The sequence below is a fragment of the Gadus chalcogrammus genome, chromosome 23 (assembly GCF_026213295.1).
Source record: "Gadus chalcogrammus isolate NIFS_2021 chromosome 23, NIFS_Gcha_1.0, whole genome shotgun sequence".
Classification (NCBI taxonomy): Eukaryota; Metazoa; Chordata; class Actinopteri; order Gadiformes; family Gadidae; genus Gadus; species Gadus chalcogrammus.
In genome coordinates, this window is record NC_079434.1 from 2398703 (window position 1) to 2421427 (window position 22725).

Genomic DNA, 22725 nt, shown 5'->3' on the forward strand with positions numbered 1-22725 from the left:
AGCTTTAAAGTAGTTTATTCATATTTTTGAAGAAATTCCCCTGGACGGTGGAGTGGTCTCGTAGGGGCGGCAGAGGTCGTACAGACAGGTTTGTTTTCCCCTGGAGGAGAAATGCTAATTATTGTTTATCTCTCTGGATTACGACAACCTCGCGAGATTTAAAACGGGGGGCTGTCGATCCTCTGTGTTCGAGCCATCGCCCTGCCCACCCTAGATGGACTGAGTGGCACCTAGGCTCCTCATTATGGCGAGGTGCAGGAGGTAGGACATGTCACAGGGCTCTTTGACGCACGGCGAGGCTGGCGCCACAAACTCACTTTTAGACCAGATCCGCAAAGGCAGCGTCTGCTGATTCTGTTTTGCTCCCGCAATGCCGACAAGGCCGTTGAAGTTTAGAAAGGGATCTGAGCGCAGTAGACTCGGAGCTCCGGGGACAGGAGGGCTGATTTTGGAGAGCATCGCCTCGGCTCGGCTGAACCTCTGGAGGAAGGAGAAGCTCTCAGCAGACCCCCATCGACGGAACGGACCATAGTGGATTTACTACGCGCTCTGCGGTCTCCTCCCTAGTTCATCTACTGGAGAACTCTGCTCCATGTGTTTTCTGGATCGGTATGCATACATCTGGATATTTATTTTGTTAGGCGGAAGGAGTCGTTCGGAAATTGGATTAAGACGATCGAATTACGCAGGGGGAACTCGCCTCACCAATGAGCGCTTCCAGGCGGTCTGACTCCATCCATTCATCGACCCCGTCCCGTCCCTTGCGTCCCGCCGCCCTACCGTCCCGTCACTTCTCTGGGAGGACATAGAGAAGCGTTTCCACCAGCTTTGTGCGTGTGTGCGGTAAGGAGGAGCGCGCCGGGATGCGGGGCGCTGTCCCCATGTCCGTCTCCACGGCGGTGACCCTGCTGCTGGTGGTCCTGGACGTGCAGGCCAGCGGGGAGTACTGCCACGGCTGGCACGACGCGCAGGGCGCCTGGAGGGACGGCTTCCAGTGCCCCGAGAAGATCGACAGCGAGGACGCCATCATCTGCTGCGGGAAGTGCGAGCTGCGCTACTGCTGCGCGAGCACGGAAGCGCGGCTGGACCAGGGCACGTGCGACAACGACCGGCCGGAGCCGGAGCCCGGCGGCGGGGGCGCGGATAGGAGCGACGGCGGGGCAGGTAACGCGGCACCAGGGGCTCTGTGGGGACGGCGGTGGTGCAGGGCGACGGGGAACGTGTAGCGTGTGTTTGAAGTCCTTATGGAGGGAGATAAAAGTCCAAATGTCATCAGAAAAGATTGTTCAAACTGTATTACGCACACAATGTGCCAAGTGTGCCTCTGATACACGTCTGCTTAAGGGATTTACCCTAATGCGTTATGCAATATTCAATTCAATAGTAGGGTCATCCAATAGTTGGACCTTTCAATCATTTGGCAAACAAGAAAAATGGATTTAAGATTTGATTTAACTAACGAAACACAAAGAAGAAATTTAATGCGACAAGTGTGATGTAAGGGTTGTCTTTCTAAGAGTTGTATTCTGCTCTCTCGTTTGTCCGGCGAGCGACAGCTGCACAGCACAGGAGACAGGAGACACCCCTCAGAAACTTAACTGCCCCAATCACTCACAAATGGCAAATTGTGCCGTGCGAAGTTAAAAAAAGCTGTGTTTGTTCTAGCTGAACACATGTGGACCTCACCGCCCTGTCCCCACGAGGATCAGGTTGGACCTGACCGGATCCACCAACTCGGGACGGCGCCGACAGCGCACTGTGCGTAAAAGCAAAAGGCGTTATGTAGGCCTATCATTTCCTAGAATTGTGGGTCCCCGTCCCCATCCAGTAACGGCGGCTACTGTAATCCCCTCTGCCTTCCAGGGGATTGAGCCTAAGACCAGCTTTCAACGAAAACCTCACGCAGGCTCTGTGTGAGTGGCGTCTGGTTCCGTAAAAGCCAAACCTTTGAGTCTCAGTCTTCTGTATAGGCCTATTTACATTCTAGGTGGTTTGGTTTCCGGTGCAATGTGTCTGCTGCTCGAGGTAATTATTTAGACTCCATTGCAGTTGATTAATCATGACCTGGTTCACACAATTGTGGGTTTGCTGGCTGGATTATTGGGCCTATAAATCCTTGAAGAGGCCTCAAATGTATCTAATGAGTGTCACATTGTAGGACAGACTTAGAATGACCTCAGAGGACCCGACAACAGGTCCTCTGCCGGCCCCAAGAAGTTATTGTGCTTATGAAGTCTTCCTTCCAAAACCAATAATCGGTCAATTGTTCAAAAACTTCATCCCTCCTCACCCAAGGAAGAGCGGTATAGATTACCAAACTGTGGACTTCAGCCGAAAGAGCTTAAAACCAGCTCTGTTTTGGCTCCGTTGGTCCCAGAGAATAAGGAGGGTATTTTGTCGTGAAGGCCCCCACTTTGATGCCCCTCATTGGTTTTCCTTCCACTTGGCGGCCAATTAATCACAGAGTGAAGGCAGCGGGGGGCGGGGCCAGACTCAACAAATCATTAACGTACCAGACGAAAAGAAACATGTGGTAAAGTAAGGAACAGGAGAATGGCCATGGGGAGAGTGGTCCCAATAACGAGGGCTGACTGTGTGTGGGGAGAGGTCCCCACAACGAGGGCTGAATGTGTGTGGGGAGAGGTCCCCACAACGAGGGCTGACTATGTGTGGGGAGAAGTCCACACAGCGAGGGCTGACTGTGTGTGTGTGGAGAGAGGTCCCAACAATGAAGGCTGACTGTGTGTGTGTGTGTGTGTGTGTGTGTGTGTGTGTGTGTGTGTGTGGAAACAGGTCCCCACAATGAGGGCTGACTTTGTGTGTGTGGGGAGAGGTCCCAACAACGAGGGCTGACTGTGTGTGTGTGGGGGAAGATGTCTCCACAACGACGGCTGATTGTGTGTGTGGAGAGATTTCGCCAAAACGAGGGCTGTCTGTGTGTGTGTGTGTGGACAGAGGTCCCAACAACGAGGGCTGACTGTGTGTGTGGAGGTGGAGAGGTCACCACAAAAAGGTCTGACTGTGTGTGTGTGTGTAGGGAGAGGTCCCCACAACGAGGGCTGTGTGTTTGTGTGTGTGTGTGTGTGTGTGTGTGTGTGTGTGTGTGTGTGTGTGTGTGTGTGTGTGTGTGTGTGTGTGTGTGCGCGTGTGTGTGTGTTTGTGTGTGTTAGGGCCATACAGCTGCCACAGCTCAGTCTGGCAGCAACAGGTGGAGAGGAGTGACAGAGAACAATACAGCCACTTCACCCTCCATACAGACCTCAACATCTACGTGCTGCTGACAGACGGAGAAAGGGACATAAAGTCAGATTGATAGATGGACAGACAGACGGACAGGTCATCTTTCTGGACAAACATTAGGAGCAGTGTAACGAGGAGTCGTTACACTGCCTTTATAGGAGCAGGGAGCAGAGAGGAGAGAGGAGAGAGGAGAGTGGGGAGAGCAGTCCGTAACTTCTACCTGAACTCTCCTTTTGAAACCCCCAGGGTCAACAGCTCCCCTGTGGCGGGAGCTGGGGGCCAGGGCACCTCCGTTCTCCTCCGCCTACTGAACCGCCTTCCTTGGAAAACCAACTGGGTCACCCCCCCCGTCCCCTAGACCAGATGAACTCCAGCGCTCAGCACAGGGGTCCTGGCTCCAGTGGCAGGGGGGATTATGAGCTACATTTGATGTGCGCCGCAGGGGGGGGTCTCAGGAGACCCCGCGCTGGGCGGATATCAAAGCGGGTGTGAGGGGAGGCAGCGGGCCAGTTGCCACCTCTCTGAGGGTGTAGGGTTACGCTAGCGCCGCCGCGGTGCACTCCCACTGGAAACATAGCTACTCCTCAGGAACAATAAATCTGAACAAATCACTTCTAATATAACATGTGCTTTTATTGTGTCCCTGCAGGCTGGGTGGGTGTGTATGTCTTTGTCTTTGCTCTGTTTTTCTGCCTTAAGTTACCGAGTGTGGTAACACCTCGATGATGACCTCATCACGCCTCTCACCCGCTCGCTGCCAACAGAAAACCTTCCAGAACATTCACAGTGTGAACTTCAACCCATATTCAAGACTCTGAAAGCACCTCTGAAACAGGCCTGCCTGCTTTCTTTATGGCGGAGGCTAAAATGGAGCTGATGTGTTCTTCTCACCTTTAAAGTTCTTCAGAAGAACGAGACCAGCTTTAATGTGAGGAGAGATGGGAGGAGAGTAGCAGAATGAATCTGCACACATGACTGTGGTTGGAACAAGCTCACTCTGTTCACTCTGGAGTGTTTAAGGTGAAAAAGAGAGAGAGAGAGAGAGAGAGAGAGAGAGAGAGAGAGAGAGAGAGAGAGAGAGAGAGAGAGAGCCTCTATGCAGTCTAGGGAACAGAAATACCCTTATCTGAACATGAATAAACGTCACTCTGCACTAGCATGTTGAGGTACAGTAATAAGGCAAATAAGGGGGTTGATATTTGTGTTGTCAGTGGGGCTTAAGAAGAACAACACACACATGTGGGTGTGCGTATTTGTGTGTGTGTGTGTGTGTGTGTGTGTGTGTGTGTGTGTGTGTGTGTGTGTGTGTGTGTGTGTGCGCGCATGTGCATATGCGTGTGTGTGTGTGTGTGTGTAAAGCTTCCCAGCTGGAAGCGGGATTAGAGTAGATGAAAACAAAGTTAATAACTGCTAATGAGAGACCCCGGCTCCAGGGAGTCGATCTCAGCTCACCTCTCTTTGTTCACCTCTCTCTCTCTCTCTCTCGTTCCCCCCCCCCCCCCCACTAATTCAGAAACATAACGCAGCCAACCGCATGGTGGGGCGGGGGCGTCAAGAGGGCGTTCCCTTTTGAAGTCCAAAAGAAACCCAACATACAAGGAGGCAAAACGAGAGCGTCGATGTGCTCCTGTGGTGGAACATGAATCTTACCGCTGCCTCATGTGGCGAAATAAACATTTGGGGTTGAATTCCATCATTCTAATGCTCTAACCCCCCTCCCTCTCCCTCTCTCCCCCCCTCCCTCTCCCCCCCACAGTGCCCATCTACGTGCCCTTCCTCATCGTTGGCTCTGTGTTCGTGGCCTTTGTGCTGGTGGGCTCCGTGGTCGCCGTGTGCTGCTGCCGCTGTCTCCGCCCCAAGCAGGAGCTGTCGGGGGGGGCAGGGGGCGGGGGCCGTCTCCTGGAGACCATCCCCATGATGGCCAGCGTGGGCACCTCCAGGGGCTCCTCCTCCCGCCAGTCCAGCACCGCCACCTCCTCCAGCTCCTCGGCCCCGGCGGCGGCCCCCCGGCCCGCCCCCCAGCAGATGATGCACGCCCAGGCGTCCTGCTGCGTCCCGGGGGACGGCAGCGTCTTCGTCAACATGCCCACCAACTACTCGGTCCTCAACTGCCAGCAGGCCACCCAGATCATGCCCCACCAGGGACAGTTCCTCCACCCGCAGTACATCGGCTACGCCCACCACGCCATGTCCCCGGCCGCCGCCTACATGGACCCCAGCCACCAGGGGGTCTACCGCCAGCTGCAGTCCCCCTTCCCCGCGCCCACCAGTGTGGCGAGCATGGCGGGTGAGCAGCTCAAGCACCCTGCGGTGACGGTGTGAGCGGGGCCACCTCGGACTCAGTGAGCCTCGACACGGGACGTCCCGGCCCGGCCAGAGACCTTGTGGTTGTGGAGGACGTGGAGGACGAGGCCCGGCCTGTAGGGGGGGGGGGGGGGACAGGAGTAGTGTGGAGTCAGGCTCACATGAAGGACTCTGAAAAGGCTGTGTGTGTGTGTGTGTGTGTGTGTGTGTGTGTGTGTGTGTGTGTGTGTGTGTGTGTGTGTGTGTGTGTGTGTGTGTGTGTGTGCCCAGTGCTTGTGGTGCAGGACAGATGCGTGTATAATGTGGCTGTCTAATACACAAAGACACTGCTATGGCCTGCTGGGTAATGCAGGGCAGATGGGTAACACTGCACATCTTATTACCCCCTTAAACCCAGTACAGACCCTGTGTGTGTGAATGTGTGTATGTGTGTGGTTTTGTGTATGCGTGCGCATGTATGCGTTTGTGAGTTTGTGTGTGTATAAGTGTGTAGTGCGGGAAAGAGAGACAGTAAATGGAAAGATGAAATATGTGAGCCAATGTGTGTAGACACAGAGATGACTAATGGTGGGCCCGCCGTACAATGAGGGGATACGGGGGGAGAGAGAGAGATCACACACGCGCTCTGTGTCCGACGCGCACATCTGCGCTATGAATGAATGGGGAATGCATCACGCTCTATTGGATGGGCTCTAGGTGCGATGTATCAGGGTGTGTGTTTGTGTGTGTGTACTGTACATGTGAGTGGGGAACAACTTGTGTGTGTGTGCGTGCGAGTGTGAATGAGTAACACAGCTGGTGTGATGGTAAAGTCTGTCTCCTCTCCCTGTGGAGCCGTTCTGACCGATGAAGTGAACAGGGCAGGAGAGTGTGACAGAACTGCCTCCTCCTACACACACACACACACACACACACACACACACACACACACACACACACACACACACCGACACACACACCTCACCTTAACTACTGCTATCCCAATCATGAATGCACACACACACAAACATACACATTTACACTTAAGAGAAACCATGGAATGAAAACATATTCTCATAAGGCTGGCAGTAAATGTACATTTGAGGTGTGAGAGTGTTTGGGGAGAGAGAGGGAGAGAGAGAGAGAGAGAGAGAGAGAGAGAGAGAGAGAGAGAGAGAGAGAGAGAAAGACAGCGATAGAGCAAGCAAGTCATGAATGGAAAGAAAGAGCATTTTCCTGTGTATCTGCGAGTGACAGCCCTCGGAAGATTGCAAATTGAATTATGCCGTTCAACATTTGCCAACCGTCTCCCTTCAGTTGTTCCTCATGCGAGGGGCTTGTGGCGAAAGGACTGATCGCTGGCATGGTATCGGAGGCCATTTTGGATCAGTCATTTCCAGCTTAAATCAGTGATTATCCTAAAAACGACACTGAAAGATGCCTTGGTATCGGCCTGTTAATCTTGTGTCTTTTTTAAATGTTTGGGAGCATTTTGTGGTGGTTTTACCGTTGCCTCTGTGGCGGTCTGCTGGTAACTGAGCTTCAGGAATGTACCGGGCCATTACACTTACAGTCTGATGGCTTACAGCTCAGAAATCAATATGTCCGTTGTGCCTTCTCCTTCCTTTTAACAGCCAGCAAATTGTAATATACATTTCTTTGCCAAACAAATATAAAATGGAGAATTTTTTGAGGTCAAAATGTGATTCTGTCCTTGAGGGATCCCAGGTATTTTGTTGCCATTTTTCATATGAATCCTGAAACATTAAAGAAGTATAAAACATTACAGAAAATAGTTTTTATTTGATGTGCGGGTCCACTTCACTTATTGACCTCCTGGTTCACGATGAGAACAGAGACACAGACCTTGAGACCAGAGATACAGACCTGGAGTCCAGAGACACAGACCTGGAGACCAGAGACACTGACCTGGAGACCAGAGACACTGACCTGGAGACCAGAGACACAGACCAGAGACACTGACCTGAAGACCAGAGACACTGACCTGGAGACCAGAGACACTGACCTGGAGACCATAGACACTGACCTGGAGACCAGAGACACTGACCTGGAGACCAGAGACACAGACCAGAGACACTGACCTGAAGACCAGAGACACTGACCTGGAGACCAGAGACACTGACCTGGAGACCAGAGACACAGACCTGGAGACCAGAGACACAGACCTGGAGACCTGGAGTTGAGAGCAGGCTGCAAGTCCATGCTTATCCCTCTTCTGAACACACACACACACACACACACACACACACGCACGCACGCACGCACACAACCTCGTACATGCTGACTGAAGGCCTAATTACACCAACAATGGGAACGCATCAACTTACAAGACGCCCCAAAACAACAAGCTGGCGTGGGGCGCTTTGGCGTGGGCAACAGAGAGGGGGGGGGGGGGGGCATCGGAAACCAGTGGGACGCTGATGGCTGCACGAGGCCGGCCCTGCTCTGACGGGTCCTGCAGACCAGGGCTGACACCCTGGGAGGTGAGGGGGACTGGGGATCAACTGGGGGGACTGGGGGATCAGCTGGGTGGGACTGGGGATCAACTGGGGGGACTAGGGATCAACTGGGGGGACTGGGGGATCAGCTGGGTGGGACTGGGGATCAACTGGGGGGACTGGGGGATCAGCTGGGTGGGACTGGAGATCAACTGGGGGGACTGGGGGATCAGCTGGGTGGGACTGTGGATCAACTGGGGGGACTGGGGGATCAGCTGGGTGGGACTGGAGATCAACTGGGGGGACTGGGGGATCAGCTGGGTGGGACTGGGGATCAACTGGGGGGACTGGGGGGATCAGCTGGGGGGACTGGGGGATCACCTGGGTGGGAATGGGGATCAATTGGGGGATCTACTGGGTGGGAGTAGGGGGACTAGGCTGGGGGATCAGCTGGGTGGGACTGCTGGGAGCCTGCAACGGTATGGAGCCCCCCACACCCCCAGACCGAACGCATGTTTTTTTACATGTTATTTTTGAGTTCTGAACGTGGCTGTTTTCTACACCCCATGTATATGGGAGTGTCTCCATGAAGGTCCATATTTTCTACTGCCACTTTGAACTCATCTCGTTTCCTGTCGGATCCCTCGTCAAGTCCTTTGGATTCCAGGTTTCCAGAAAAAGCAGAACATGGATAAAGTTTGATTGCCGATTGGCAACTTGCGTTGCGCTAACAACAAGGCTACAGTGATGGCTGAGAGGCAAAGACGAAACACAGCGGCAGATGGATTGATTATGTTTAATGGTTAGGTTGGGGGGGACGTGCCTCACCCCTGTGCATCTTGCAGTGGAACAATCCTGCACTGTGACGCCGCGGCGTCCAGCAGACGACAGACGGACGACAGACACAAGTATGCAACTCACAGGATTCAACATCTCAGTTGTTATAGGATTATTCATATTCCTAAGTAGCACTAAGTTCAAGTAAAATATTCCCTCTAGTATATCTCCACGAATGAGTAAAAAAATACATTAAAACAAAACAGGCATTAATTAAAATAGAAGAAAAAAACATGTCTTTATTTATATGACTTTATTTCATAAAAAAAAAAGAGAAACTCCAGTTGGACTAAAGGATGGATGTTTAAAGATAGATGATTAAAAGATGGATGTTTGAAAGCAGGCTGTTGCCATTGACCCCCCAGGCCCGCGGGGTTCTCCCCAGGCCAGACCTGGTGCACAGCCGTGCAGGAATCAATTAAAAGAGATAAATAAAGGAAGAGGAGGATTTTACACAACGCAACGAGATGACTGTGTGTGTGTGTGTGTGTGTGTGTGTGTGTGTGTGTGTGTGTGTGTGTGGTTCCTCCATCCCTGTGTGTGGAATTCCTTATTGGCTTCTGTGCGAGTGTATGTTGTTTACTTTAGGTCCCTTGCCTCCTTCATGGGCATGTGATGACAGACTGGCTAAGACTACCTCCTCTCTCCTGCTTATTCCCCCGCCCCCACCTTCAAGCCCAGCGAGCGAGCGAGCAAGCGACAGACAGAGGGTAGTCAAAGCTAGCTCTAAGGAAGCACGTTCACACACACAAACACATCCCCAATAGTCATCATTCATACAATGTCTCTCAATGCACTGCTACATACACTCAGATGAGCACACGCACATACTGACGCACAGGAGGAACACAATGCGTGCAGACACACACATGCACAGGCAGATACCGAGAACATTAGGAACGCCCACACTGACGTCGCACACTGAAGCAGAGTCTGACGCCGGCCGGTGGGCTACACGGATACAGGGGAGGGTCCGGAGGCTGGCGCTCCCGTCCGGTGGGTAGGGTGGGGGGGGGAGGGTCCGGAGGCTGATGGCTCCCGTCCAGTGGGTCGCTCTCGTTCTCTACAGTCAGCCCTGGAGGTCTCTGAGACAGTCCACAGAGCCTGGCCACTGACCTTGGTGGCAAGGGGGGGCCAAGGGGCACGTTGGGGGGGGGTTGACGGGTCATAGTCCAAGCGAGGCAACAGCAGCGGACCTGGTGCCGACCCACTGGAAGACAGGGGGCCAACGGATCCAATGAGTCTGCTGTCTCCTCTACTGTCGCCCTGACAACTGTTGCTACGGCGATCCCACGCGATGGTTCTGGATGGTGAAGAGGTGGAGGGTGGGGAGGTTTGGGGCGGGGGGGGGGGGCTAGACACTGGGGCGCTGGCGGGTGGTGTCGTAGGAGCGCACCACCTGCGTCTGGGACACCACTCCGTGCTCCTCCTGAGAGAACGCGTAGCCGTCTGGGGGGGGAAAAAGAGAGAGAGAGAGAGCGAGCGAGAGCGAGAGCGAGAGAGAGAGCGAGAGCGAGAGCGAGAGCGAGAGAGAGAGAGAGAGAGAGATCACTTCAAACATTTGTTCAATACAAGATTCAGGATTCAAATATTGTATTTTTCAAATACTGGTACAAATATGTGTAAGTATCGGATCTGAATAATATCCGCTACCCAAGTTTACAAGGTATACTTGGGTAGCGATCTCTTGATGCAGCTTGAGCTGGTTTGGGGGGATGTCTCATTCTGCACTCTGTAAGTAGGCAAATCCTACTAACAGAAAACAACCCACACACGTAATGGGAGAAGACACACTCACGTGTCACGGTCTGCTGCACCGAGTTGGAACGGCCCACGCTGGAGGGCGTCTTCCTAAAGACTCTTGTCAGTAGATGGGCCCGTTCGTTTAGACTGGGGAGAAAAACAGCAGAGATCAATCACTCCACCTGTCAATCAGAGAGATGGATTGCCAGAGACACACACACACACACAGGCACACACGGAAGACCACTGCTCTCTGACCTACACCAATTAGGTTATGAAACGTGTTTGGTCTCATTTTCTTTATTGACAGTAGAGCAGCGCGCATGGAGGAAAGATAGAAAGAGGAACGAGCACACAAAGCCTGAAGAGAGACCCGCTCCGACATCTGCAGGGCCCCACTACCGTAGATCTAGACCTAGACCTAGACACGTGAAGCAGGGCCCTATCACGTAGATCTAATAAGAGTACACTTTCTCCCCTGCTAGCCTCAAGGTAACTGGGGGAGTCTTATTAGCAACGGACTCCCACATCCACCTCACTGCTCCTCCTCGCTCTGCTCCTCCTCCTCCTCTCTCTCTCTGCTCCTCCTCTCTCTCTGCTCCTCCTCCTCTCTCTCTCGCTCCTCCTCCTCCTCCTCTCTCTCTCTCTCGCTCCTCCTCTCTCTCTCTCTCTCTCTCTCTCTCTCTCTCTCTCTCTGCTCCTCCTCTCTCTGCTCCTCCTCTCTCTCTCTCTCTCTCTCTCTCTCTGCTCCTCCTCTCTCTCTCACTGCTCCTCCTCTCTCTCTCTCTCTCTCTCTGCTCCTCTCTCTCTCTGCTCCTCCTCTCTCTCTCTCTCTGCTCCTCCTCTCTCTCTCTCTGCTCCTCCTCTCTCTCTCTCTGCTCCTCCTCTCTCTCTGCTCCTCCTCTCTCTCTCACTGCTCCTCTCTCTCTCTGCTCCTCCTCTCTCTCTCTCTCTCACTGCTCCTCCTCTCTCTCTCTCTCTCTGCTCCTCCTCTCTCTCTCTCACTGCTCCTCCTCTCTCTCTCTGCACCCCCTCTCTCTCTCTCTCACTGCTCCTCCTCTCTCTCTCTCTCTCTGCTCCTCCTCTCTCTCTCTCACTGCTCCTCCTCTCTCTCTCTGCTCCTCCTCTCTCTCTCTCTGCTCCTCCTCTCTCTATCTCTCTCTGCTCCTCCTCTCTCTCTCTCTCTCTGCTCCTCCTCTCTCTCTCTCTCTCTCTGCTCCTCCTCTCTCTCTCTCTCTGCTCCTCCTCTCTCTCTCTCTCTCTCTGCTCCTCCTCTCTCTCTCTGCTCCTCCTCCTCTCTCTCTCTGCTCCTCTCTCTCTCTGCTCCTCTCTCTCTCTGCTCCTCCTCTCTCTCTCTGCTCCTCCTCTCTCTCTCTCTCTGCTCCTCCTCTCTCTCTCTCTCTCTCTGCTCCTCCTCACTCCAGGAGAAGACTGGACGCTCTGTTCCTCAGACCACACAGCCCCTCCGCTCCAAAATAACTGACTTCCATCCAGCACACACACACACACACACACACACACACACACACACACACACACACACACACACACACACACACACACACACACACACACACACACACACACACACACACACACACAAACAAAACGCGGAGCTCTTCCCCTTTCCACTCTCATGAAGCTCCCTGGTGCTGATTGCGTCGCTGAGCCGTGACGTGTGAGCACTAGCAGAGGCCGGCAGAGAGAGCGAGGCCAGGGGGTTCTGACCTTCACCCCTTCAGCCGAGCCTCACTAGCGGGGTCAATGAGGCGTCCAACAACACTGGGGGGACTTTCCTTGAAACGGGAAACGGCTCCGACATTATGGGGCTGGAGGCATGTACAGAAAACTCCCCACGGTGGAGCGTTGGAAGGAGCCAGGGAAGGAAACGCTCCCAATATGGGAGCGCTGGGAGACGGGAACTAAAGAGAGGGAAGCGGTGGACAGCCCTGATGTTTGTGGAGCGCAGAGCGCCGCCAAAAGAGAGGGTGGACAGTGAACCGTATGAAGCCGAGCATGAGAAAGATGAACAGGACCAGATGGAGGGGTCTGCGTTCCGCCCCCCCCCCCCGCTGTGCTCCGTCTTGGCAGCGCCGAGGATGCCTGTGAACCTCCTCCCCTGAGGACCCCCACGTCCTCCACCTACTCCACCTTCCTCAACCTCTTTCCCAGCCGCGAAGGAAGTGCAAACACAGATGTGTTCTCCCAGAGCGCCGGCCCTGGCCAGCCTTCTGCCCGCCATTTCTCGAGCTCTCTGAAGGAAAGAGGACCTCTGGGTCTATGGCTCCTCCCCCACCCGCCCCCCCCCTGGTCAAGGGTCAGCCCAGGACAGGAACCCCAGCCCCCGCCGCCTTTAGGATCCGGACACACACTCGGCCCGTCTGCCTCGCACTAAGCCGCTGTCTGCCGACTGATCCATGATTTCTTTAAGGCCCAGTTAAGCGAGACCTCCCCAAAAGGCTCCCTTGACTCCACGCTGATCGGTCGCTTCTCACAGAAGACATTCGTCTTCTGTGAGAAGCGACCGATCAGTGTGGAGTTCATGTGACCAGCATGGAGCTCACTTCTGCGTGTCCAGACCAGTCGTCTCAATATAACCCACATTAGCGTGATATTTATAACCCTGAGGAACTCAACCCACAATTTGATGCCCAACAGGACCCCCATCCTTCCCTTTCTCCAGGGCTCAACGTGTACTACCCTACTTAATGCTAGCTCCACAGACATCACAGGGGAAGCCAGGGCCCACGTCACAGGGAGGTTAGGGCCCACGTCACAGGGAGGCTAACCGGGTTCTAGAGAGACGTTTAGCTACACGCTAACACAGGCTACACACCAGGTCTGCACAGGACAGCCGATTCATCCACCTGTGGAAATCCAGCACAGCAAACAAGATGGAAGAACAAGCCATTCAGGAGAAAAAGGGTAGGATACGATCAAATGAATAATAAAGCGTAGAGAGAAGAGACAGCCAGTCAGGCTTACAATCTTTTTATTTATAGAATTAAATAAAAAAATAATATAAAATGTAATTAATAAAAGTAAAGGAGCAACACCAACCCCCCACCCAGAATGTGAGCGAGAGGGGGAAAGGAAACCAAACAAGGGACACTCCAAAGCCTGAGAGGTCAGGGGTCACCCCAGGTGCTACCTCTGTGAGTTCCGAGGCCGTGCCCCAGGGGGGCTCAGACTTGACTGTGTCCCTGCGGGGGACGCGTGCGGGGGCACAAGTACTGTGGTTATAGCATCAGCACAAGGGTCAGTTCAACCGCACACAAACAACCGAGGAGCGGAACCACTTTCCACAGAATCACCTGAACATTAATGCTGCTCCTGTGATGAACTCACATGTTAACAAGAGACCCAGAGGGGCCAATTGATCAATTATCTGATTACGCAACCAAAGTTAGGCTCTCATTTCTTAATTTTATTTTCTTCGATTATGTATTCTTCTCAAATTATATCTTTGTCACTTATTGCGTAGTTTTAATATAATGATTCAATCAAATACATATATCATAAAAGACATATGAATGGCCTGCGTGAGGGAGACGCGAACCTCCCATGATGCAGTGCGTGGGTAGGCATGCCTGCGCCCTCCCATGATGCAGTGCGGTGATAGACTTACCTGCGCCCGCTGGCGTCCCGCAGCACGGCGGCCCCAGGGTCCACGGCCCGCGCCTCCAGCTCCTGCACCTCCTCCAGGAGGGACTTCCTCACCGTGCGCCTCCCGCTGCACGCACAGACACACCCTCAACACAAACCTCCACACACCCCCACGCTGACGACCACTGAGGCGGGCTGATGGCGCTCGGCAGGCAGAAGCAGTTTGTAACCATATCTAACGGTTTGGAACTGATTCTGCTACAAACTGTTACAAATGTTTAGAAACTGCATATACATTTTGGAAACTGGACAAAATACTTGTTTTCAGACCAATTTCTAATTTTTTCATTGAACTTATAAACAAGTGTAGAATAATTAGGCTACGATGCTTGGCAGGGGATTGAGAAAGTGGCAAGGCAGAATGAACGAGCCTCCTGTTGCCGTCCTGGGCCTGGGCCTCTGGGCGGCCACAGCTTCTCTTACTATGGGTCAGCTTCTCAAAGTCACCCTGCGGCTGAATGAGACGGCGTGTCTAGAAGGAGAGACATTCTGATCCCGTCCACCTGTCATGATAACCCAGCACTCCAGGCCCTCAGCACACGCTGGCCTGCAGGCCACCTCAGCATCAGTGAGCGTCTTCTTCTATGGTTGGCGGCGTGGCGGGGGGGGTTACTCACGCGTTCCAAGCGAAGTCCTTCAGCAAACAGGCCGCCGGAACCAGAACCAGACCCAGCCAGAAGTACCAGCACCGCATCACCATGCCCGCCTGCACACACACACACACACACACACACACACACACACACACACACACACACACACACACACACACACACACACACACACACACACACACACACACACACACACACACACACACACACACACACACACACACAAACAAATCAGACCCAGCCAGAAGTACAAGCATCGCATTACCATGCCCGCCTGCACACACACACACACTGGACCCAACACACACACACACACACAACAGACTGAGCACACACACACACACACACACACACACACACCAGACCGAGCACACACACACACACACACTCTCACACCCCCCCCCCCCCGACCCAACCCTTCCCCTGGGTCCTTTATGAGAGGGTTATTTTTGGATTTGTTGATTATCACCCATATGAATCAGCCGTTCAGGTAAGTCTCTGGTTTGGGCTAGATTACTAGCTGGTTCGTTTTCTTTGTAGTCATTCAGATACTAATCAGTAGTCAACATTCCATCAATTAAAAACAAGATTCAAGACATCTGTATGATTGCATCGTCATCCTATATGATTAACTACAGGCGCGAGGCTGAGACCAACAATAAAGCGCTTGTATTTCCAGCCAAACCAACATGTAGGAAGCACATCATCCCGTTTTCAAGGGAATCCACACCCAGCTAATACAAACTGCCCGAAAAAATAATTCCAAAACATGAATCCAGAGCCTCTTATGGAAAGACTCTTTACCAAAGTGTTCCAACATGGAGAGTCACAGGCCGTCTCTACGTCGAGTCCTCCCAAGGGGCCCGAAACAAAGAGGATCCATTCAGGGCCCTCAGCCAAGACGCCCCGGACTCCCACTGTGAGTCAGCGCCCTGACCCCTGACCCTTGACCCCTGACCCAGCATGTCTCTTTGGGTTAATCCAACTATACAGTCTCACTCCGTCAACGTGGCTGCCTGTCATCCTCAAGAGCTGACAGACATCCTAAAGCTTTTTCAAATCAACTCGGGTTGGGTTGGGAGGAGCGGGCGTGGAGCCAAAGATGGAGGTACTCTTGGGTGGAAGGACAGCAGGCCATCAGGACAGCTGACCCCAGGCCCGCCGCGGGAATCCACCCGAACACTAAATCGGAGAAACCATTTACAAATTCTTGGGGCGACAGCTGGAAACACATCGGTGGAACGATGAATCAAGACGTCAAATAAACATCTCTCTCTCCGTGTGTGACACAAACAGGAACTCCGTTCAGTTCACAGAGCCTGCATACGCAACAGAGCGGGACACAAATATAAATCCACGCTTATCCCAGCCTCAAATCAAGACTTCTCTGCTCCCTGTACAAACAAGCACAGACATAACCAGACATGTTGCTTTCATTTCACACACCAGTGGGTCCTTTATCTATGCAAAACACACACACACACTACTCCAGATCTGGCCCGCTGCAGTTTTTTCCATTCTGTCCCCCATGGCCAGATGAAAATAGAGATAGAGACGGAGTGGAAGCAGAAGCTCAGGCTGGTGCTGTGGCCGGAGGTGGGGCGGTCTGATGAGGATGTCTCCGCTCCCTGGTGGACCAACAGCTGCACTTATTCCACCACATTCCTGCTGCTGACACTAATTCAATGAATGGGCTGGTGTTGTGTGTGTGTGTGTGTATGTGCGTGTGCACATACACACACACACACACCCCCCCCCCCCCCCCCCCATTTCCTCTTCACTACCATAGCGTGCGCACACACGTGCACAGATACACACACACACGCCTCTGACCCGTTTATCCCATCCTTCCTCCCCATCCTCCCCCTATACCCATCCCCGACCTCTGCCCAGGAAACCAACAGCAGTCCCTCTCCTTGACTCAACACCTCCACAGAAGGCCGTAGAAAGCCTGGGGCTCAAGTGACCGGCACGGCAGGTGCGGGACTGCCCCTGGAGAGACTAAGAGAGGGGCTGGTGGGGCATAAATCTCCCCCCGGGGGTGACACCGACATGGAACACCCAAGTGCAGAGTCCTGCAGGCGCCAAGACAAGCTTGGGTGAGAGGGGGTTCTCCATGAACAGGACAGGGGATACGTGTTAGTGGGGGGGTAGGATTCAGGTCTAAAGTGAGGGGATTGATGGACAGGTGGTTTCTGGAGTGAGACTTGCCTGGCCTCGCATGTCAGGGGCGAGGGGGATGGCCGGCCAAAAGGTGGAGTAGACGGCGAAGAACACCAGCCACAGGATCATGCTGCCCCACACGGCCAGGTGAGAAAACTAGAGACAGGATGACACACAGAGAGACAGAGAGACAGAGAGGGAGACACACAGAGGGATAGATGGAGAGAGGGGAGAGAGAGAAAGAGAGAGAGAAGAGAGAAGAGAGAGAGAGAGAGAATCAGAGCGGGATACAGAGAGGGAGAGAGGGAAGAGAGAGACAGAGAGAGAGAGAGAGAGACAGAGACAGATACAGAGAGGGAAGAAAAAGACAGACACAAAGAGAGAGAGAGAGACAACGAGGAAGAGATAGAGGTCAAATATTTAAAAAAACTGTCCAAGTATAGACAACCTTGTCCCTGTAACACAATCAACCCCCCACCCCCCAAATCCGTATCTGTGTGCCCAGCGTCAGAAAGGGGAGCCGGTGTGAATTCCTGCAGGACCTGCTTATGCCACCTCACCACCAAGGCCACTGTGTGTGGACAGCTGAGCGGACAGGGGTGTCAACACCATCCCCCCAGCGTCCAGCCCCCCCTCAGCCAGCCGCAGACCGCTAGTGTACTAAAACAGTGGTAGCTGGTATGCCACATGGTCTGAGGAGGGGCAGTGTTGTTTCATTGGGCAGAGGGCTAGCTAGGAGTCCCGGGAGCTCCCACCTCACCATCTGTCGGGGCGGCCCGTCGCTCTTCTGCTTGGACAGCTGGAAATAAAGTTCATACTTCCCTGGGAATTATATGTCTCCCAGGGTTTTCGTAGCCAGCGCTTCTCTGACGGCCGGCAGCTGTCGTCTGCGGTATTAATACAAGCAGTACGATCCATGACATGCTGCTGGTATTAATGCCAAGGGTTCAAGGGCACATTGTTGGTATTGTCTCTTGAGTTCCACATATTGACCTCTTCAATAAAAATAGCTCCTATTTAAAACTCTGAAATTGGTGTCCTGGAAATCAGGTCAGAATGGCTATTGATAGCCTCTGATAAGCAATATCTGATAAGCACCCTACCTAGACATTACAGTGACCATCAAAGGATGTGGATGAGTGTGGTGAATCTTACCCTGGTCCAGGCCGTGGTCTCAATCCCAGCCTTCAAACAGACTGTAACTACCACGTACTGCACACACACACACACACACACACACACACACACACACACACACACACACACACACACACACACACACACACACACACACACACACACACACACACACACACACACACACACACACACACACACACACACGAGAGAGAGAGATGGAGGGAGAATGATTGTTAAAGGAGAAATACAGAAACAGGACATTTTAAGATAATTGTGTCCTGTAAACTCAATAAGCTGCTGGACCTCCTATGATTACAAACACACATTTAAAACACACAAACATTCCCACATTTATGTAAACAGAAAGACAGGATTGAATACACAAGCACATATCAGCAGCATATAAACACAATACTGTTTGTGTATTCTGATTGGACCGAGAGTGTTGCCTAGTAACCGATTGACCAGATTGGGTTCATGAAGCCTGCTGAATGCAGGCGGGACAGAGCCGACACAACGACTAGAGACCCCGTGGACTGGCCATAAGTACCCTGAAGCAGACAGTCTACACACTGCACACGCCAACGTCAACAAACAGGCAGACCCAATGTATACCAGGACAAACTCAAGGGGAGTAACACACACAGAGTAAGAGACACACGCAGACAGAGACACACACTGTGTGTGTGTTACAGCCCTTGAGTGTGTGTGTCTGTCCCGTCTGTCTCTTTCTGTGTGTGTGTGTCTGTCTCCGTCTGTCTCTTTCTGTGTGTATCTGTCTCTGTCTGTCTCTTTCGTGTGTGCGTGTGTGTGTGTGTGTCTCCCCGTCTCTGTGTGTCTGTCTCTGTGTGTGTGTCTGTGTGTGTCTGTCTCTGTGTCTGTCTCTGTGTGTCTGTCTCTGTGTCTGTCTTGTGTGTCTGTCTTGTGTGTCTGTCTTGTGTGTCTGTCTTGTGTGTCTGTCTGTCTGTCTGTCTGTCTGTCTGTCTGTCTGTCTGTCTGTCTGTCTGTCTGTCTGTCTGTCTGTCTGTCTGTCTGTCTGTCTGTCTGTCTGTCTGTCTGTGTCTGTGTCTGTGTCTGTGTCTGTCTGTGTGTGTCTGTGTGTGTGTGTGTGCATGTGTGTGCGTGTGTCTCACCGTGTACACCATGTTCCCCACAAACAGGTAGTCGTTCCCGTGGCCGTCGCTGAAGGGGGAGTCTAGAGGGCCGGACATCAGCGTCAGAGCCAGGAATATAAACTAGACTGTACAATACGATGGAGTCTACTGAAAAAAGTTTAACAACGCTTACCATGCTCTAACATTTTGAGCGGGAACCAGAAGAGAATGATTGAGTGAATCAGGGCGTTGATACAGTGACCCCAAAACACCTGAGAGAGACAGACAAACGAGGGGAGGAAAGTTTAGTTAATTGCAAGCTGAGGCCATCAACAGTCAAAACCAAAACAGAAGCCACAGTTTTAACCACCATCCCATCAACAGCTAGCCTTCGGCACACACACACACACACACACACACACACACACACACACACACACACACACACACACACACACACACACACACACACACACACACACACACACACACACACACACGGGCCCTCCAAAATGAAAGGCTTCCTTATTCAAGCCCTATGAATCTCATTAGTTGCCATGTAAACAGCCTGAGGTCTTGTTTGCCCGCTCGACCCTCTCTCGCAGGCAGTCATCGAAACCCATACACGTAACTCAACAGGCAAGACAAGTCAAATCCAGAGTCTCAGGACCAGCACTCGGTGGGCCATAGCGGGGCCTTTGGTCAGGGCTGAGATTATTGTGAATGTCATTCTATATGTGTGTGGGTGGTTATACGTGTGTGTGTGGTTATACCCGTGTGTGTTTGTGTGTGTGGTTATACGCGTGTGTGTGTGTGTGTGTGTGTGGTTATACGCGTGTGTGTGCATGGTTATACGTGTGTGTGTGGTTATACGTGTGTGTGTGTGTGTGGTTATACGCGTGTGTGTGTGTGTGTGGTTATACGCGCGCGCGCGTGCGTGCGTTCGTGCGTGTGTGTGTTCCTTTTTTTGTGTGTGTGCTTCTGTGTGTGCTTCTGTGTTTGTGTGTGCTTCTGTGTGTGCGTTTGCATGCGTGCGTGCGTGTGAGTGTGCTCGCCTTGGTGTTGAAGCCCTCTGCGTTCTGGGTGATGCGGTAGAGCTGGGGGAAGCGCAGCATGTTCTGTTGGCTACAGGGCCGGTCCACGATGCCCAGGGTGAACGGGGGCAGGGCCGTGAAGATCTGTGGACACACACACTTTAACAGAGGCAACCCACCGCATGTGGACACACACACTTTAACAGAGACAACCCAATGTGTGTTGAGACACACACACACACACACACACACACACACACACACACACACACACACACACACACACACACACACACACACACACACACACACACACACACACACACACACACACACACACACACGTGTCTGTAGATATATCTATCTATCTCTATCTCTATATACACAGGTATATATATATGACAGAGAGAGACAGAGACGAGTGGGAGAGAGACGTCAGTTATACTCACCACATTATAGAGTCCTATACACCAGCGCTCAAACAGGATCTGGCCCGAGAAGCCATTGACAAAGGCGAACCAGAGCTGGGGAGGAGAGAGGTGTGAGAGAGGGGAGGAGGACAATAGAGGAGAGAAACTGCCTTGGGGACGGAGATCAGCAGAACGCGGTCGAGGGGACCCATCCCGCACAACCGATTGTTGGAACGTTCCAGAAGAGCCTGAGCCAGAAGAACTGGTAGGAATGGTTCAGAGCGAGGGCGAGGCCACTGACATAAGAATATATAGAAATGCTACTTTTATGATTCTGTACTCAGTTTATCCTTGGTCTGGTAATTAATTATTTGGAGCTTTGCTTAACATTGCGATGGGTTAGGGGTTCAACTCCCACACCAAGAATGTGTGCACTTTGGTAAGATGCTTTGAATACAAGCAACCACAAAACTTATTTATTAAAGATCAGATGATTAATATTAGTGATTTGACTGTGTTCTCTACAGCAGGGTGAGTTCACTCTATACCAGGGAGAGACCAGACATCTTGCTCAAGGATGCCTGGCAGGTTGTCCAAATCAGGGGTCTGAGTAGCTTTGGTCTGCGAGGCTCAGGAGCAAAGCAGGGGCGTGTTAGAGGAGACTGACCCCCGGGGGCCACTTTCACTAACGCAGGCACACAGACGCACGAGACAGGAGCTGCCAGCTGATCCAGGGTCAGATAGACGAGGGAGGAATCTCTGGAGCTTTCAGAGTGCACACACACATTCCTATGGTAAAATGCTAAACACACACACACACACACACACACACACACACACACACACACACACACACACACACACAGGCAATCTCGACTAAGTGGACGAGAGGCTGCCCTTTACCTTTGACCTCGGGTGATGTTAGGATGGGGGAAACCGTCACATGAGTGGACCCTTACACACACACACACACACACACACACTGAAGCCAGAGGGGCTGGGGTCTCATGAGGTTCTGCACCTGCTGACATCATCAACGTCAGACAGGGGGGGATGGAGAGGTGGGCGGGGAGAGGGACATGCACGGGATGGGCACAGCTGACAAATGTCCCCTTCATAAGTGTGTGTGTGTGTGTGTGTGTGTGTGTGTGTGTGTGTGTGTGTGTGTGTGTGTGTGTGTGTGTGTGTGTGTGTGTGTGTGTGTGTGTGTGTGTGTGTGTGTGTGTGTGTGTGTGTGTGTGTGTAAGACAGAAAGCAGACACCAGTGGGGAACCTCATCCATCATTGTCAACCATGTCGACAAACAGCTGCAAAATGTCTCTGTTAACGTATGAGAGTGTGTGTGTTGCCAACCTCTATAATGTAAGCGCGCGCGCTCGCGTGCGCATGCGTGCGTGCGTGTGTTGCCTACCTCTATAATGTAGAGGACCACGTTCTTATAGAAGCAGTACAGGATGCACTTGGTGACACGGTTGTAGCTCCAGGCCCCGTGCACCAATAGCAGCTTCTCCAGGTAGGAGAACTGCCAATCAGCCAAGAGCACGATAAGACATAGGGCGGCGATGTTAGACATAAAGAGAGGGAGAGAGGGTGGGAGGGAGAGAGGGTGGGAGGGAGAGGAAGGCAGGGAGGGGAGAGAGGGATCAACACAGTTTAAGATGGAAAGATAGATTAAGCGAGAGGCCAAACTGAAAGTGCAGACTACCGGGTTCCAGTTAGTGCCTTGAATAACTCAACCCTCCCCCTCCCCCTCCATCTGGCCTTCCTTTCCCACGAGGAAACATGTAAATAATTAGCAGAGTGCTGCTACCAACTATGAGCTGTGGAGTGGCTCGCCGCTCTCTCCACGGGACGCCACATGTGTGTTAGCTTAACTCAGTGCTCAGAGCGGCGGCAACAATATGAATGAATGCTGAGGCTTGTTGTGCGTTTACAGTGCTCCTGCCATCACACAACGGCGAGCATGTGAGAGTGTGTGAGTGCTTGGTTTTTCCAACGCTGATGCCACATCCACTTATAACCACCTCCTGATGCGTGAAATC

The 22725-nt window shown here is 52.6% G+C and overlaps 2 protein-coding genes across 3 annotated transcripts in view; one reads left to right on the top strand and one right to left on the bottom strand.

The window, feature by feature from the left end:
• Positions 1-79: 79 nt before the first annotated feature.
• LOC130377539 (protein shisa-2) lies at positions 80-7325 on the top strand. Its single transcript, XM_056584698.1, has 2 exons — positions 80-1164; positions 4997-7325. The coding sequence occupies exons 1-2, from the start codon at positions 864-866 to the stop codon at positions 5560-5562; spliced, it is 867 nt and encodes a 288-aa protein (XP_056440673.1). The 5' UTR covers positions 80-863; the 3' UTR covers positions 5563-7325.
• A 1440-nt stretch (positions 7326-8765) lies between these two features.
• atp8a2 (ATPase phospholipid transporting 8A2) overlaps positions 8766-22725 on the bottom strand; it is a 59986-nt gene continuing 46026 nt past the window's right edge. For both annotated transcript variants that reach the window (XM_056583737.1, XM_056583736.1), the window contains 11 exons: positions 22095-22205; positions 20723-20797; positions 20295-20417; positions 19433-19511; positions 19279-19340; positions 18161-18217; positions 17054-17161; positions 14846-14934; positions 14191-14295; positions 10618-10709; positions 8766-10268 (listed from right to left, as the gene is read on the bottom strand). In XM_056583737.1, coding sequence (XP_056439712.1) covers positions 10174-10268; positions 10618-10709; positions 14191-14295; positions 14846-14934; positions 17054-17161; positions 18161-18217; positions 19279-19340; positions 19433-19511; positions 20295-20417; positions 20723-20797; positions 22095-22205 — 996 coding nt within the window. In that variant the 3' untranslated portion in view covers positions 8766-10173. The remainder of the gene's footprint in view (positions 10269-10617; positions 10710-14190; positions 14296-14845; positions 14935-17053; positions 17162-18160; positions 18218-19278; positions 19341-19432; positions 19512-20294; positions 20418-20722; positions 20798-22094; positions 22206-22725) is intronic.